At 31.5% G+C, this 18,055-nt stretch overlaps 1 protein-coding gene across 1 annotated transcript in view; it reads right to left on the bottom strand.

The window, feature by feature from the left end:
• Positions 1-18,055, bottom strand: part of LOC130447386 (proclotting enzyme-like) — a 36,439-nt gene that overhangs the window by 10,133 nt on the left and 8,251 nt on the right. The window contains exons 3-4 of the mRNA XM_056784182.1: positions 8,492-8,724; positions 8,307-8,401 (exon numbers count right to left, since the gene is read on the bottom strand). Of these exons, the coding sequence (XP_056640160.1) occupies positions 8,307-8,401; positions 8,492-8,724 (328 nt within the window). The remainder of the gene's footprint in view (positions 1-8,306; positions 8,402-8,491; positions 8,725-18,055) is intronic.

The raw sequence follows: 18,055 nt of genomic DNA on the forward strand, positions 1-18,055 counted from the left end.
TATACCAACCATATTAATTACACCCAGCGGAATAGAGCTTATCCTATATATATATATATATATATATATATATATATATATATATATATATATATATATATATATATATATATATATATATATATATATATATATATACCTGCTAGCTTGGGCCGGCGGCCAATTCACAGGTGCTAAACGTATATAAAAACATCGATCACATTTCTTAAATCAAAGTTCTGATTTTCATATATATTTTCAAAATTTAAATTAATATTCCTAGATAGTCTTCGTCGGCGATAATTTCCGCCAGACGCTTTAAGTTGGCGAAAAAATAATGTAAGTTACTTACAGTCTGAGACTTGATTTTTATATATGATATTTTGGAAACTATTTCAACACTATTTGCATGTAGCCAGACAAATTGTAGGGGCCGTGAGTATGAACGCGCACATCGCGGTTTTATATAACAGGCCAATTAAATTTATGTTTTATTTAAAGTCTTGTGAAATTTTTGAATAATTATTAAACCATACTTTAGTGCTCAATTACAAATTATAAATTTCAGTAGGCTAGAAATTGTTATCTTTGAACGGAAAGGTTCATTTTAGAAGTAATTTGAAAATAAATTTTCTACTAGCATTTAATTCTATAAGGAAGTATTTATTCGTATTTTTCTACAAGATATAAAGGAAATAGGTAGAGAAAATATTATAAAAAAATTCATTTAAGATTAATTACTTTCATAATTAAAAATTATATTGTAGTTTTCAATTTTCGTCATCGTTGATATTTGATAACTCGTCTTCCAGTTAATCTTTGTATTGATTGTCTAAGTTATCATCATTTTCTTCAACCAAATTACATATTTCTTCGAAAGCTATTTCATGATAATTACGAAGATCATGCCAACGAGTTTTAATTTTTTTTATTATAAGATGCCTTATATGAAAAGTCCAATTGACATTTTATATGATGGTAAAAATAAAGAAAATAAAGGCAATCTTCCTGACCGAAGTTTTTTTTATTTTTGATGACAAAATATACTTTCAGTCAACATTTTAATTTCAGAAGAGGAAGTTATATTTTCCAGCAGTACATTACTTGCTTGTGAATGTATAGGACCGGTTCAATTAACTCAGATACAATATTTGACCCAGGTATTGTTTCTGAGTCCGGTATAAAAGAAGTTATTGGACTTAAAGGTTGTGAAACGGATGATTGTGGCTCAGTACACTGTGTATCAAACTCAGATCATGACAGACACGCTGTTGATTGTTTCTCTGTAATATTTGACAATTTGTCATCTGGAATAGACTTTTCTGTACGTGTAGATTTTGGCAAATATTTTTGTCATTAATCCTGTAAATGACTTGTAACACCGTCTATAATAACTACTTGCAAACAAATCAATTGGCAAAACAACATCCTTAAACTTGATGTTATGTTCCTTCGTTTGTCTTAAAATTGTTCCACACTTTCGTAATGTCTCTTCTGTAAATAATTTTAAATTCACATCAGAATTATTACAAAAACATAATTCAATAACTCTGCCATGATATTCTTTGAAATACATACTGCAAATATATTTATTTCACTTACACACGCTGTAGCCGAAATAACAGCTGCACTGAATGAATGAACACGATGAGTATCATTGAATACTGTAAAGAGTATCAATGCTGCTAACGACATGGGTCCCGAAAATCGCCTGCTTTGGCCACACTGCAGAGTATACCGACAGGGGGAAAATCGACGCACCTATGTATCTCTCTCATGCTTGAGCGTACGAATAATGATCTCACTCATACTCACGGTGAGATTTTAAATATGTCTGGGGCATATTTTGCCTCTACAATTTGCCTGGCGGCATGCAAATAGTGTTGAAATAGTTTCCAAAATAGTACATATAAAACTCAAGACTCAGACAGACTGTAAGTAAACTTACATCATTTTTCCGCAAATTTAAAGCGTCTGACGAAGACTGTCTGGGAATATTGATTTTAAAATTCTAATAAAATTCTATGAAATATGTATATAAAAATCAGCACTCCGAATTTAAGATATGTGAGCTAGCAGAGTAGACTTTAACATTACTGTGAACGATAATATTTTGTTACTCAGAAAATAAGTAACGTTTGGCGGTCCTGAGATTTTGTACTGTAAAGTTACAAATGACGTTTTTTACTAAACTTTGCTATAATAACAAAATCAATGAATAAATGGTAACAAACTACACTAGGCAACTAAAAAACTATCAATTTTTTCCTCGTGGATAAGTTAATGTGATTCGTGATTCATATAGAAAAAATAAATAAGAAAGGTGAGAAGTGAGAAAAAAATTGAGTCACGTCACATTTTTGTGAGAAATAAATCTATTGTTTTGAAAAATCTTAGTATCCATGAAAGTCCAGCTTTATTATCATCACTAAAAACCATGTTTTCTAAGACCGTTTCACAATTCTCCTATATTTGGAGTCCGGATTGTTTCTAATTAAGGACCAACAGTAGTCTGCAAGCATTGCTGGTTTCCAACTTTAGGTGGGAATGTGTATTGTCAAAGACATATATCCCAATTCATAATATGCATTGATCATTTTTTTTGCTGTGTTCAGAATGTTGAGGAGTGCTGTAGTTACCTAAAAAGTTTTCAATAACTCTGAAAAACTGAAATTTCATTATTAGCACTAATTTGATATGCAAAGTTGGTAATATTATCTTTTCGGAGTTAACTTAAGGTTAATTTTTCACATTTCATTGTTCAGGAACAGTTTTCGCATAAAAAGCAACAGTATTCCGTGTAGCCAGTCTGTAGCCCTAAAAGTAAATCAGCAACATTCAAATCTGCACAGATTAATCATTGGAATTTGCTGTATTCTATTTTTTTACTAGTTTCATAATGTCGTATGTTTCTTTTAAATGAGCTCGGTAAGCTAAATGTAGTGATGTTATGGAGCAGTACAACCTTTAGACTCGACTTTGGGGAATCAATGAAGAGTCTCTATTTTTCTGACTTATGTTCATGGCCCAGTTTTAATATTAGCATATTGTTGACCGGTCACGAGTTAACTCGTGTTTCTATGGCCGAACGTTGCTGACCGGCCACGAGTAAACTTGTGATCTAAAAGTCTACACAGAGGAGAAATGACTTTTTTACGGAAGGGACCTGTTATCCTTATTGTTGGAAGGATAAAAGAATAGTACGGATGATATCAACTATTCATGTTGCTTTTATGAAATCAAGTGGAAATCGAAAAAAAAAATTATATAGACGATACAATCAAACCTACTTGCATATTGCAATACAATAAACATATGAAAGGGGTAGATCGTGCAGATCAGTACTTGGCGAATAGCAGTATTTTACGAAAAACTGTAAAGTGGTACAAAAATTAGCATTTTTTCTGATAAACTGCACATTGTTCAATGCTTATAAACTGTACTGTACTTATCTGCCAGAAAATAAAACAAGATACAAAAAATTTCTACTGGAAGTAGCTAGAGAATGGATAAGTTTGGATTTCAAAGAATGTAGCATTGCACCTGACACTTCTCGAATTTCTAAAACAGCTCCTTATAAAGACACAACTTTCAGGCTTTCCAGACAAGTAAAAGACCACGTCTTAGAAAAAATAGTCACTGTCAGAAAAGCAAATCCGCCTAGAGCGTGTAGAGTATGCTATTCAAAGGGAAAAAGAAACGAAACTCGATATATTTGTAAAAGCTGTTGTTTACCATTACGGAACAAAGTAGCTTCAGCTCCCATCTTAAGCAGTGGAAGTTATATGGTATTTACATTTTTGTCAGATCTTTTCGGAAAAATAATGAACTTTGTTATTTCAAATAGATCATCCTGTATATCCTTCGATTTTAGAAGTACTTAAGACATACTTTGTCGTATTACAAACTGTGTTATAAAAAACCGCTTTTTTAAATACGATTAATGGTTCTCTTTGTTCGTACTGGATTAGTGGTATACGAAAATATCAAAGAACATAAGCCACTCAAGAACATAAAACGTGCAAACAAATTCATTCGAAAATCGAATACAAACCTACATAGATGTTGTAGTTGAACACTTTGAACATTAAGTTATTATTTTCATTAAATATAATTGTTATTGTGAATTGTCGGTAACAAATACTTTTAATATCAAAAAGGGTCTTTACTCGTAGTTAAATATAGTATTATTAGGTTTGATATGACGTGAAATTACAAAAATCTATGTAAGGTCGATGGTTACCTCGAAATGTGTTACGAGGGTGTATTGATATCTAGTTAGCCTAGACCAGTTCCATGCATAAGCATAATATTGCTTTACCATAGAAACGAACAATAACATATTAGAAGTGTAAAGTTTGGCGTCAAAAAAGTAAACCAGATTTACGGAATAAACTAAAAGAAAAAAGATGTCCACCGAAATTGTGAAAATTGAAAGTATCGACTATCGAGTATCGAGCCATCATCAAGTACTTGTATTTAAAATGGTTAAGGAGTAAGCAGATTTACGAAGATATGCTTAAAATCCTTGGTGATCAATGTCCTTCGTATGCGACCGTGAAAAATTGGACTGCAAGCTTCAAAAGAGGTAAATGTTCCATTGAAGATGATGACCGATCGGGAAGGCCAGTCGGAAGACCGTCGAATTGGGCTAGAACGGATATCTGAAGTACTGAATATTTTGTACGAACGCGTTCATCAATATAGTTCACGTCAATTTGTACATGAGAAAAATTGCTGCAAATTGGATCCCCAAATATTTGAATGCTGGCCAAAATCGTGCAAGGGTAGAAGCATCGCGTTCGATCTGTGATCGATTTGAAAGCGATGTAGACTTCTTAATCCGAATAGTTAATATGGAAGAGACTTGGGTACATTTCTACGATCCTGAAACAAAGCAACAATTGATGGAATGGCGACACTTTGGTTCTCCAAGACCTAAGAAGTTTCGTATCCAAAAATCTGCTGGAAAAGTTCTTGCTTCAATTTTTTGGGATTGCCATGGAGTAATCATGATTGATTTTTTGGATAAGAGCAATAACTGGAGATTTCTATTCGACATTACTGACCACTCTACGGAATAAATTAAAGAGAAAAGACGCGGAAAGCTATCCAAAGGTGTTTTTGCAGGACAACGCCCCTGCACACAAATCTTATGTTGCCATGCAAAAAATTCGTGATTTAGGGTTTGAATGACTAGAACACCCCTCTTATTCACCAGATTTGGCTCCGTCTGACTATTATATCTTTCCTGAAAAAGTTTAAAAGGTCGTAAATTTTCTTCCAACGAGGAGGTCTGGTTTGCAGAGCAAGAAGAAACATTTTTTCTAGGTCTAGAGACGTTGCAGGTTCTCTGTAATAAATGTACCCAATTAAGAGGAGAATATGTCGAATAATAAAATATTTTGACATTGAAATTTTGTTTGGTTCTATAGTAGTCTAAGAATTTTTCAATGTATTCTCGTAAAAGGAAGACCACAGACAGCAAATTATTCTAGACGGTCAGAAACTAGATTATATTACCTAAATGGTTCGTTAGGAAAAGTTTGTATGCAAACATTTTTGGCGACACTAGCCATAAAAGATTCGACTGGTCGTTACCATCTTCACGATAGAAAACATGAAAGTCCTAATCAAATAATTGCTGTCAAGACTTTGCCGACTACTAAAGCCCAGCTGTATAATTTATATGATAAAAATGAGTCGTCATCATCTAATCCTGAAGCTTGACATATTGGTAGAGAACAACATTGCTTTGTCTTAACCTAAAAAAAGGCTTCTAATTTTATAATTGAAAAGTTCTTTATTTTTCTGCTTTTCTAATAACAATTCAGGAAGGTACAGTTTCTTATAAAGACTTAACTTCATTGTGTCCTTCGTCTGGGGTCAAAGAGGTACTCGGGGTGTTTGAAAACCCAAGGCATTATCCACAATTTTTTTATTATTTTAACTAGTGTCGCCGATTCGTAGGTGTAGCTTCTAGAATATTTTTTCTGGGTTATAACTGGTAAACATCTCAAAAATTGAACAAAGGAATTAGTTTGAGAGAAGAAGGAATACCTGACGATGGTGTTGTTGAGTTTTATTATATGTTTGGAGTCACTGATATCAGTTTAGATGCACTTCTATTCACCCCTCACTATGAGTTGATTTTCTATGCAATTCATTTCGGTTTACCCAGATATTATTATCTTCATTCAGTTATACATGAACTTATAAAAGTCAGAAACAACAATCATATCTCTATTTTTTTCAATGTATCTCTCAAATAAGTAATTAGGAATGTGACAATAATTTTGCATGGTGCATAACTGTTTATGATTCCACCCAACTTCTAAATTGAAACTTTATATACCATGTTTCAAGTTTTTTCAATTGTAGTATATACGATAGTTTTCACGTAACGTTGTTAATCGTATATAGTTCTAGGCTTTAACGATTTGAAGAAATTCATTGATTTTTACTCGTTTTAAATTCGGAATTTAGAAACAAGTGTTGTTATTAACTTCCATCTTTCTAATTCAGACTAATAATTTAATAAAAACTTTGTTCTGTAATAAATAGTGCTTCAAAAGGATATTAGTTGCGCTTTAGTGATCACGGAAGGAAACTGTAAGTACTTTGTGTTATAATATCGTTTACAAAGTATCATCGATTGAACTTTAGTTTGTTATTAACTGGATAGCATGCCGAGAACCTCAGAAAACTTTACTCAACAAAAGAACAACTCGAAGAATTTTTAGTGCGGTTGTAGTTAGGAATGATGTACGTTTGCGGAAAGTCAGGCTACATAAGATCTTTTGTGTAATAAGATGGAGACTCTGTTTTAGAACCCTAATTTCTTCGAAAGCAAAGCCTATCTTGCATATCAGTATTTTAGTGCATCTTGGATACTGCGGCTTAACAAAGTGATGCTTAAACAAAATCCTCAAAGATAATAACAGCCTTGTTGTGAAGAAGATATATTCGTTTAATATGCTAATGGGATTGGAAAAAATGAGAAAATATTGACAACTTTGATTAAAGTTAATGTTATGCGTGTAACAGTGCCCACAAAATTTTACCAAATACACCAAACAAATCTCATTGTACCGTTGACCTGGAAAATAAGTATTCACTCGTTTTTGAAACAAATTCAGATGCTCTCGTTCTAGAAATTGTAAGCTGTGACAATTTAAAAGGCACTATAATGACGTCCGAAAACCGAAAAAGAGTGATTTTTTGCAAAGTAGGGATAGTACATTCAAAATAAGGGCAAGCACCACAACTTATGCAGGACACCATATAAATATGGAATACTATACTCCAATAAACAGAAATTTTGAAAGTTGAACTTCTAAGCGAAAAGGCTATCAAGAAATGTAAAAGTCCGTGGGTGGCACTGATCGTTTTACTCACTAGGAAGGACGGGAGGACTTGGTTGTGTGTCGACTACAAACGTTTAAATGCGATAATTGGAAGTAATTCATATTTGCTTCAGCGTATGGACGAACTCTGCAACAAAACATTTTTCATGTCTACTATAGACTTAAATTGGTTACTCAGTTTGGAACTGATATATATTTTTGCATGTTTTCGGTCTCAAGGACACACCTGGGACATTCCAACGTTTAATGTATCGTTTTAGACGTGGCATAGTTAAAGTGTAATTTTAAATTATTTAGACACTTGATTGTACTATATAATATAAGTTTAATGAACATTTAGATAATTTGTAAACTGTATTTGATATATTGGACCAGTTTAATCTCCGTACCAGCCGAAAACAGTGCGTGTTAGCGCGACAAAAAGTAAAGTACTTAGTGCATTTCATTACGCCACGAGATATCGTAGTACATCCTGATTAAACTAATATCATCGCTTATTGGTTACCACTTCGACAATGATGTTGGAGAAGTATCCAGACCTTTAAGTGAGATCACAAAAAAAACATTTCCTGGAAGTGAACTACAGTTAAACAACCAAAGCCAAAGAATATGCCATAAATGAGATATTTTCACGATAAGGACTCCATAGAAAATTAATTAGCGATAATGGAGCTAAATTTGTGTCAGAAGTCTGTCCCACCTTGTAAATTGAAGAAACATTCACACTCATTTATCATCAGACTGCTAACGAGGTATAACGCAAAAATGGGGAAGCCCCAAGAAGTTAGATGCTGAGCTGTCCTTTGCTCGGGACGAACTTTTTGATTGAATTAATTTCGCATGACCCAAGGGGTAAAATCTCTCATAACTTCTATTTTTATTAATCGCATTTATTTTGTAGAGATTTCATAAATATGAAGGTAAGATAGAAGTCTTTATACAGACCACCTAAATGTATACCTGGAACTGTATGTTGTCCTTTGGTAATCAAAGCAACAGGAGTAGGTATAGGAACACCACATTTTGGTATACTAATATTTACTTCCAATATTGGCCTATAAAAGAAATTATTCCAGATTATTCTAATGGTATCTCAAACTTTTCAATTTCAAATTGAGTATTTTCGAATTTCAAAATTTCCGTACCTGTAAAAGTCGTTGATTGGATAATTTTGTGCATTTATTACGTCTTCATATAATGGACATATTTCCTTATCATTTAACTTGATTTTGATTAATCTCGGAGGTTCAGAATCATGATAAGGATCATACACGACATATATTTCGACTTTATATACTTCAGATGCTTGAATTTCTTTGTCACTTCTAATTATAAATTTTTGGTTTTCCGAGTTGGATGTAACTTCTCCTAACCAGTTCTAAAAAATTTAAATATATATATATTAGAATTGAATTGACGTTTTGACTTTTCTTTAAGTCTTTATCAAAATATGAAAAATATGAAGAAGAAACCTAAAATCAAGAAGATTTAGAAACATAAACATTGAAGTAATCTATGTTATAAATTCACTATTCTTGTACTACAATCTTTCGCGCTCCAAATTATCATAACTCTTTAACGAATAGCTTGAGGTCATTTCATTGCTGTATAACTATAGCTTTGGTTTGTATCAAAAAAGTATTTAGTTCTTTTGATTCCGTGAACCCAAGGTTTGATCTATTTTTTAGGTGATAAGATAAAAAAATAAAGTTTCCGTAGTTACAAATTAGTTTTACCTGCTGTAAGTATTCAGCTATTCTAATGAAGAGGACTAAATAACTAAATTTCTATAATTTCTATAATTTCTTATTTCCTAGACCTTCTGTTACGAAATTAGTTTTTTTAATAATTTTTTTAGTGTTAGTGTCAACAGTATTCTTGATGGTCAGCATATTATTTTTATTTTCTACATTAATAATTTCGAATTTTTCTGATTCAGCTTTTCATTTCCTCGGTGAAATTACGTGAAGTTGGCAGATTGAGGCCTTGGAATTAACCAAAAAAAGGGGTGTGGAGTAGGCAGAAACCTTTCCGATTATATATATATATATATATATATATATATATATATATACATATATATATATATATATTATATATATATATATATATATATATATATATATATATATATATATATATATATATATATATATATATATATATATAACTTAACTTTTAATTTACTGGAACCGTGTTTTTAAAAACTAACTTTATTTCTAACATAAATTCTACCAACAACTTCAATTACAAGACTAATATTTTTTATTACAAACGAATAGTCCAAATACTGGGAATGTGAAAATTAGTGTTATCCGTGAATATTGGCGTTACCAGTTAATTTGGAATATCCTTTAATTTCAATTTTTTTAAATCAATCCTCATTGGAGAAACGTGTAATTGATTTAATTTCAAATTTAATTCATTTATTACAAAAGGTTGTCCAAACGTTTTTTGTTGAAATATTAACTCTTGGTTCCTAAATATAATTTTACATGCTGAATTTTCTATTAAATAAATGCCTTTAAGAGTTCTCACTTCAGTTTCTTGCTTACATTTTATGATTAATTTTTCTTCTACGGGAAATATTGCCAAAAATTGATTTATCTCCGGAATAATTTCAATGTGATTCTTAATTATTTCAATTTTTGTATATTGACAATATGTAGAATTTCCTGCTAGCAATATGTTCTCTTCGCATCCATAATTATTATTGTCTTGCAAATGGTTAGGACATTGAAATATATTGCCGCGAGTACAAATGTCATTTAGAGGTTTAATGACATTATTTGATTTAAGTAAAAATTTTGAATTAGGTATTAATGTTACGTATTCTGATTCAATTTCTGTAGGTATAGGTAACATATAAAAAAGATTAAATAAAATATTATAGTTAATGGGTATCGATAAAAAATATTGAATTTGATTATTTTCTACTTTACAAACTACGTCTATGACGGCTTCAAATTCTAAAATATTTTTATGTTTTAATTCAAAGGGTAATTCCGCTTGGTAGTAATAATGCACTTTTTGCAACTCTACAAATAAATCGTGAGATTTTATAATACTTGGATGTAATGTTCTAAGTTTACAGAAGGTCAAGGAATTTTCAACCGTTTCTAAAATGTCTTGTATTACATTGAATGTGATAAGAAGTTCGTTGAATAACTCTTTTAAATATTTAATATTTTCCGCATTTGCTTGAAAATCTAGAATATCTCTTATCTCAAATATTTTCGTTTTTAATAATTTTTCATTATACTGAATGTCCTGAATTGTCTTATTAAAATTATCAGTTATTTGGCGACTAACAGAATATTGCATTCTTATTTGATTTTGCAAGTTTTCTTGGTTTTGTTTTAAATGTTCCATAATTGAATTAATTCTTTCTCCATCTTCAGAGTCCAAGTTTCCTGTTATTGTTTTTACTATTGATCCAAGACCGTTAATTAACCCTCTCTTTGGTCTATCTAAGGTAGAATGAATATTAATGTTATCAAATTTTTCTTCTATACTATTCCTAGTGTACTCTATTATATTTACTTAACTGGCAAACTTCACATTTGTTTATATAAGTTTGTATAGATGCTCTTTGATTTGGCCAGTAATACAAAGTTTTTAATTGATTTTCAGTTTCATCTAGTCCTCTATGATTAGTCTTACCTTCGTGGTAATTTTGAATCACTTCTTTAATTTCATTTAAGGGAACATCTATTAATTTTTTATTACATTTAACAAAGTCAATTTGAGAATCTTGAAAGTGATTATGTAGAACGACACTGAATTTTTCATAAATTGGGTCTTCGAAATAAATAAAATATTTAGTTTTTGGTACTATGTATTCTTTCACGAAATTAATGACATCTTGCTCAAAATTGTTTTTAGATAATTGCACAACAATTCTTCGTTTATTTTCATACAGTTTCATAATAGTAGGTACGGCTGGTTCGAAATTTACTTCTGAAAATATTAATTGATTTTTACCAACATTTATCGCTGAATCTGAAATTGGTATACCAATTACAGGATTTTCCTCATTTGTATGAACAGTTATATCTTCGTCGTCATTCTCATTATTATTACTTTCGTTATCTGTTTCAACTATTAGCGATACAGTATCGTCGGGAGTTGATGAGAGTTTTTTATTAAATTTGTCCATATAAACTAGTAATTTTTTTGAACATTGAGGTTCTTGTAATTCAGTTTCATTGATATTTATTTGAATTCGGGATAAACAATCGCTATTGGTATTTAAAGCACCCTTTTTGTATACAATATCATAATCATATTCCTCAAGTTTCAAGCGCCATCTAACAAGTTTTGAACTTGAATCTTTAAGTGAGAATAACCACTGGAGTGGTTTATGATCGGTAACTATTGTAAATTATCTGCCAAAAAGATAGGGGCGGAAGTATTTGGTTGCCCAAACTATGGCAAGAAGTTCTTTCTCGATTACAGAATAGTTGCATTCTGAATCATTTAGGGTTCTGCTGGCGTAAGCCACAGGTAAATCAGAGCCTATTTTGCCTTGACTTAGAACAGCACCTAAAGCATAATTGCTGGCATCTGTGGTAAGGTTAAAGAGTTTTGTAAAATCTGGATATTGAAGTATTGGTTCATTCATCAACAGATTTTTACACATTTCAAAGCATTCGACGTAATCTGAATCGTTTACATTAATAATTGCATCTTTTTTCAGTCTAATAGTTAATGGTTTAGTTAATTTTGAAAAATCTTTTATAAATTTTCGGTAATATCCTAGGAGTCCAAGGAAACCTTTTAATTGTTTTGAATTTTTTGGTATTGGAAATTTTTGAATTGCTAAAATTTTATCTGGGTTCGGTTTTACACCTTCTGGCGTGAAAATATGTCCCAGATATGCTACTTCTTTTCGCAAGAATTCGCATTTATCAATTTGTAATTTAAAATTAGATTCTCTTAATCTATTGAATACTTCTTTTAAATTTGTGATGTGTTCTTGTAAACTGGTACTGAACACAATTATATCATCAAGGTACACCAAACATTTTTCGTTCTGTATACCCATTGTCCTTGACCCTTTGAAAGGTTGCAGGAGCTCTTTTCAGACCCATAGGCATGCGCACATATTCATAGTGCCCGTTTTCTACATTAAAGGCTGTTTTCGGAATATCCTCCTCAGCCATTTCGATCTGATGGAAACCAGAAGCGAGATCTAATGTTGTAAAATATTGACAACGTCCAAGCTTATCTAGTAACGTTGTAATATCTGGCAATGGATATCGATCTCCAATTGTGATCTCATTCAGTTTTCGATAGTCAACAACGAGTCGAAACTTCGGCTTTTGAGAAGCATCTAGCTTCTTTGGGACTATCCAAATGTTGCTAGACCATGGAGAATTGGATGATCTAATAATATTATTACTTAACATTTTTCGTATTTGATTTTGAATTTCCGTTCGGTGAATCTCAGGATACCTGTATGATTTTGAATAAATAGGTATTTCATTAGAAGTTTTAATGTGATGTTTTATTTTACTTGTGAAGGTGAGCTGATTTCCTTCAACATGAAAAATATCACTATACTCTTGAATTAATTTTAATACAGATTGTTTCTCTTCGGAATTCATGTGTTCAGTTCTAACTTTCGAAACATCAAATTTAACATTTTCACAATAAATTTCATTAAAATTTGGGTTGAGGGTTTGTTCGTATTCATCGAATGTCACAACACTAATAGAAGGGCTTAAATCTACTCGAAAGTTGGATTCTGAAGGATTTAAAATTGTACATAAAGCTATATTATTTTCAACTTTTGTTAAACATTCAGGGATTTCTAATTTCCCAATTCGTGTATATGGTATAATAACATTACCATTTTTTACATTTTCAATATTTAATTTAATTACTTGTTCACAACGTGGAGGCACTACTATACAATTCGTGGATCCAGTTTTAATGTCAAAGTAATTGAATTTAATTTGACTATTAGGAGTCATAAGCAAATTATTATTTAAATCGATAATTGCATTAAGTATTTTTAAATTATTCAATCCTAACAAACAATCAAAATGATCGTGAAATTTGAAAACGCAATATTCTAAATTGAGCGGTTTCCTATAATTAAACATTTTAGGGATTGGAATGAGTGTGCAGAAATTTTGTTGACTGCTACCAAAGGCAGATTTTACATGGAAGGGTTTTTTGACATAAGATTTTTTGAAATATTTCTCAGCATCTGCTGGTGTCACAAAGGATCTTGTGCTACCAGTATCAATTAAAACCTTAAGATTTTATTCTGGAAAAATTATATAGGGTAACACGCTTTCTGAATTATTTAAGTTTAACAATTCGATAATGTTTGGTTTGGTTCCGAGGCTGGTGTCTCTAAAAAATTATCGGATTCATCATTAGTGCAATCAGAATCGTCTATATTATGGAGTTCTTCCGAGATAAAATTTCTAGGTTGATTCGGATTGTGTTGGAACCTATTTTGATAATTTTGAGGGGGTCTAGATGTATTTTTTGTAGACATACTCATTGGAGTTGGATTTGGAAATCTTTGGTTCTGATTGGGTTTAAAGACGTTTTGACCATTATTAGAAAAGTTTGAATTATTCCTATTAGAAGGAGTGTAAGAAGTTGAAGGACGATTTTGCGGGTTTGATGCGGAATTTCGATTAGTATATTGATAATTCGGAATAGAATTTTGCCTAGGAGGTGGCTGCCTATATGCCACATTATTTTGGAAATTGGTTTTATTTTTATGTGAATTATTTTGCGTATTCAAGGGTGAAAAAACATTTTTCGGATGATTATTCTGGGTCATATAAACTTGAAAATCATTTGTAAGAACATTTAAAGCAATATTTAAATTTTCTGGATTTTTCGTACGCATTAATGTGCCTAAAGGTTCTTTTGAACCGCGTAGCAATACTCTGAGAGCCAAATTTTTAAAGTAATTACCCAAAATTAAATGTTCACTAACATTAGAATGTGTCGTGAGATAAGAAATTTGAAGATTTAATAAATGTTGAATTCTATTATAAAATTCGAAAGGCGTTTCATTACCTTGTTTCATTTCTGAAAGTTCTATACTTAAAGTGTAAATATCTCTTTTGTCAGCATAAGTATTAAGAAGTGCATCTTTTAGATTTTCCCAAGTTCTTATCGTACAAGAAGAAATGTTTATGGCTGCTTCACCTTTTATTTTTGCTAAAATGCTGGACATCAAATATTCATTTTGAAAATCCCCTACATCCACAGTATTATAAAACTTACTTACTAATTTCTCTGAAATTTCTATAAACCTAGGAAGTAATGCATTGTTTCCATCAAATTCGGGTATCATATCAAGATACTCCTTTTTTAAAATAGTTAATTGTGGAGTAGCCATTTTATTAAAATTGTTCGTAGAAAAAAGTTTTGGTGATGCTAAGTTAAATTTTAATTTAGTATTAACAGAGTTTGAGCCTGAATTTGAGTTATTTGAATCAGAATTTGAGTCAGAATCGTCAGATGTGTCAAGTAAATAATTAATATTTCCTCTATATGACATTAAAAACACTTACAGCAATAGAATGAAGATCCTTTCCATTGGCTCGGACTGCACAGGAACAACCAATATCCTCTTGATTCTTCCGGTTTCTAGCACAACACAGATCTTCTAGTTGAGTTACTCAGTTCGCCCAACTAAGAGTTCCAATAATTTAACTTTACTTGTTCGAATAGTCAACAAATCGTAGAAACGAACCGAATGTTATATGCTTTAACTTCCGATTGACTATCCTACTGACTGCGCCATTTAACTTTTAATTTACTGGAACCGTGTTTTTAAAAACTAACTTTATTTCTAACATAAATTCTACCAACAACTTCAATTACAAGACTAATATTTTTTAATACAAACGTGAATTAAATAATCTTTTGGTAAACACAAGCTAAGCAATTCTACAATAATATAAGTTCTTAATCAGCACAATTTGATGATAAATTAGCTGGCAAAGACTTCATTCCAACTTTCAGGAAAAATTTACGTTTTGACCTACTTTTGTCTTTATCAAAATATGTTTATTAATATTTTTATTATTATTATGAATATTGTTAAATAATTTATTATTTTCTTTATTATTATAATCGACTAGCTCAGTGGTGGGGAAACTTTTTTAAGACGGGCCATTTGTAATAACTAGACAATCGTGGTGGGTAAAAGAATAATGCTTAATCGTTAAAAAATTTATTTTTTTTTATATTAATCGGGTTAAAACGTTCTTCGCCGTCTTCCGATTCCCAGTTTCCATTTTTCTCGATCTTCCTAAAGATCTTCTTCCAATCCTCTCTCTCGAATATCCTTCTCGATACCTTCTCTCCAACTTAATCTTGGTCGTCCTCTCTTTCTTCTTCCTTGTGGTGCCCAATTTAAAATTTGTTTGGGTATGCGGTCTTCAGGCATTCTTTGGACATGTCCGTACCATCTTAACTGATTCACCCTAATGTCTTCCGTAATCGTGTGTTGCACCTTCATGATCTCCCTGATTCTGTCGTTTCTTATTTTTTCCAGTCTTGATATTCCTGCCGCGCGTCTCCAATAATCCATTTCTGTGGCTTCAAGCATTTTGACTGTTTTTTCTTTTAGAGGCCAGACTTCGCTACTATATGTTGTTATACTTTTTATTATGCTATTGTATATTCGATGTTTGTTTTCCTTGGATATTTGTTTGTCCCACAATACACTATTTAGTTGTCTTATTGCTTGTCTTCCTTGGTTATTTCTTTGTGCTATTGCTTCAGCTAATCTTCCATCATTAGTGATGATCATGCCTAGGTATTTGTATTTTGTACAATGACTTATTTTTTGTTGTGTTTCTTTAAGTATTAAATTTTGTCGTTCTCCTCCAATACACATATATTCCGTTTTACTAAAATTTACTTCTAGACCCCATTTCCTGTATTCCTCTACTAGCTTTCTTGTCATATATTCTAAGTCTTCGTAGTCCTGTGCCAAGATTATTTGGTCATCTGCAAAACACAGGGTATATAGTGTGGAATCGATTAGTGGAATGCCCATGCTCTTACATTTCCTTTTCCAGTGTGCTAGTGCGTGTTCCAGGTATATCTTGAAGAGTGTGGGCGACAAACAGCATCCTTGTTTTAACCCCTTATTGATGAAGAATCTTTTTAAGACCTTGTTTCCTATTTTTACTTGTGATTTACTGTTTTCATAAAGCTTTTGTATTGCTTTTATTAGGGCCGCATTTATATTTGTTCTTTCCAAGGCATCCCATAGTTTTGTTTGAGGTACGCTGTCATTTGCTTTTTTAAGGTCAACATACAAAAGGTGGAGTTCTTGATTTTTGGCGGTTTTCTTATCAATTATTTGCGAAATCGTAAATAAATGATCAATAGTCGACCTCCCCGCTCTAAAGCCTGCCTGTTCTTCTGCCTCCATGTTGCAATATTCCTGTTCGATTTTATTTTTTATGATTTTTCCATAAATTCTGGATATTGTACACAGCACTGTAAGTCCCCGGTAGTTGCCGCAATTTTCTCTGTCCCCTTTTTTATATACGGTAGTCATATAAGATGTTTTCCACTCTTGGGGTAGCGCTTCACCATTTATACACTTCTGGAAAAGCATTTGCAGATGAGAAAAAAGTTTTTCAGTGCCATTTTTAATTAACTCTGGTGCTATTTGACCCGGGCCTGGAGATTTTCGATTCTTTAGTGACTGACAAACGTCTTTTACTTCTTTAATTGTAATTCTAAGCGGAGATGTGATGATGTTTATATTGTCCTGTTTTTGATTTTTGAACTCTGGTCTTGTTTCTGTAAACAATTTAGAGAAGTACTCATCTCATTTTTCTAATGTTATTGGCGATATAAGATTATTTATGTGTTCTATAAACATATATCATTACATACACTTATTATTTTTATAATAAAAAAGCAAAATTCTAGTAATGGTACTGTATGAAAAGTTTGTTTCAGGAGAGTATCCAGTTCAAATCTATTAACTCAAGTTGAAATTTTGTATCAACTTCTTCGTAATTCGCAAAAATACTAAACTCTGGTTCCATTTTTCTAAAGTCCTGAAATCTTCTTTCAAATTCTGAAGATAGTCTTCTCAAATTAATTTCGTATTTTTTAATCTTATTGTTTGATATAGTATATTTTAAAGATTGTATTCTTGAAAAATGAGAAAAATCAGATTTAGAGATCTGATTAGCAAATAATAATAACTGTAATTTGAAAGTTTTCAGGTATTGCCAAATATCGTGAAGAAACTGATCTTTCCCTTGCAATTTGAAATTAAGTTTATTCATGTGTACGTGGAGGTCTGTGACAAAAAGTGAAATCAGAAAACTACGTTTTGTTTTTTAAGACGTCAGATTGATTATAAATGTCTTTATCAAGAAGAAAATTCACAATATCGTCTTTTAAATCCCAAATTCTTTCAAATACTTTTCCAGCACTTAAATAACGAACTATTGAGTAAAACAGGATATCAGAATGTTCAGGATGTACGGACTCCAAAAACTCAAAAAAAAAACAAAAACTGGCGATGTAATAATACTCTGGAACGAATCATATTTACTAGTTTTAAAACAATATTAAGTATATGGTCAATATCTAAAGCCGATTTACAGAGAACATCCTGATGTATAAGGCAATGCAAAAAAACATCATTTTCCCGATACTTAGAATTAAATTACCCAACAAATCATTGATTG

The sequence above is a fragment of the Diorhabda sublineata genome, chromosome 8 (genome assembly GCF_026230105.1).
Source record: "Diorhabda sublineata isolate icDioSubl1.1 chromosome 8, icDioSubl1.1, whole genome shotgun sequence".
In the NCBI taxonomy this organism is placed as follows: domain Eukaryota; kingdom Metazoa; phylum Arthropoda; class Insecta; order Coleoptera; family Chrysomelidae; genus Diorhabda; species Diorhabda sublineata.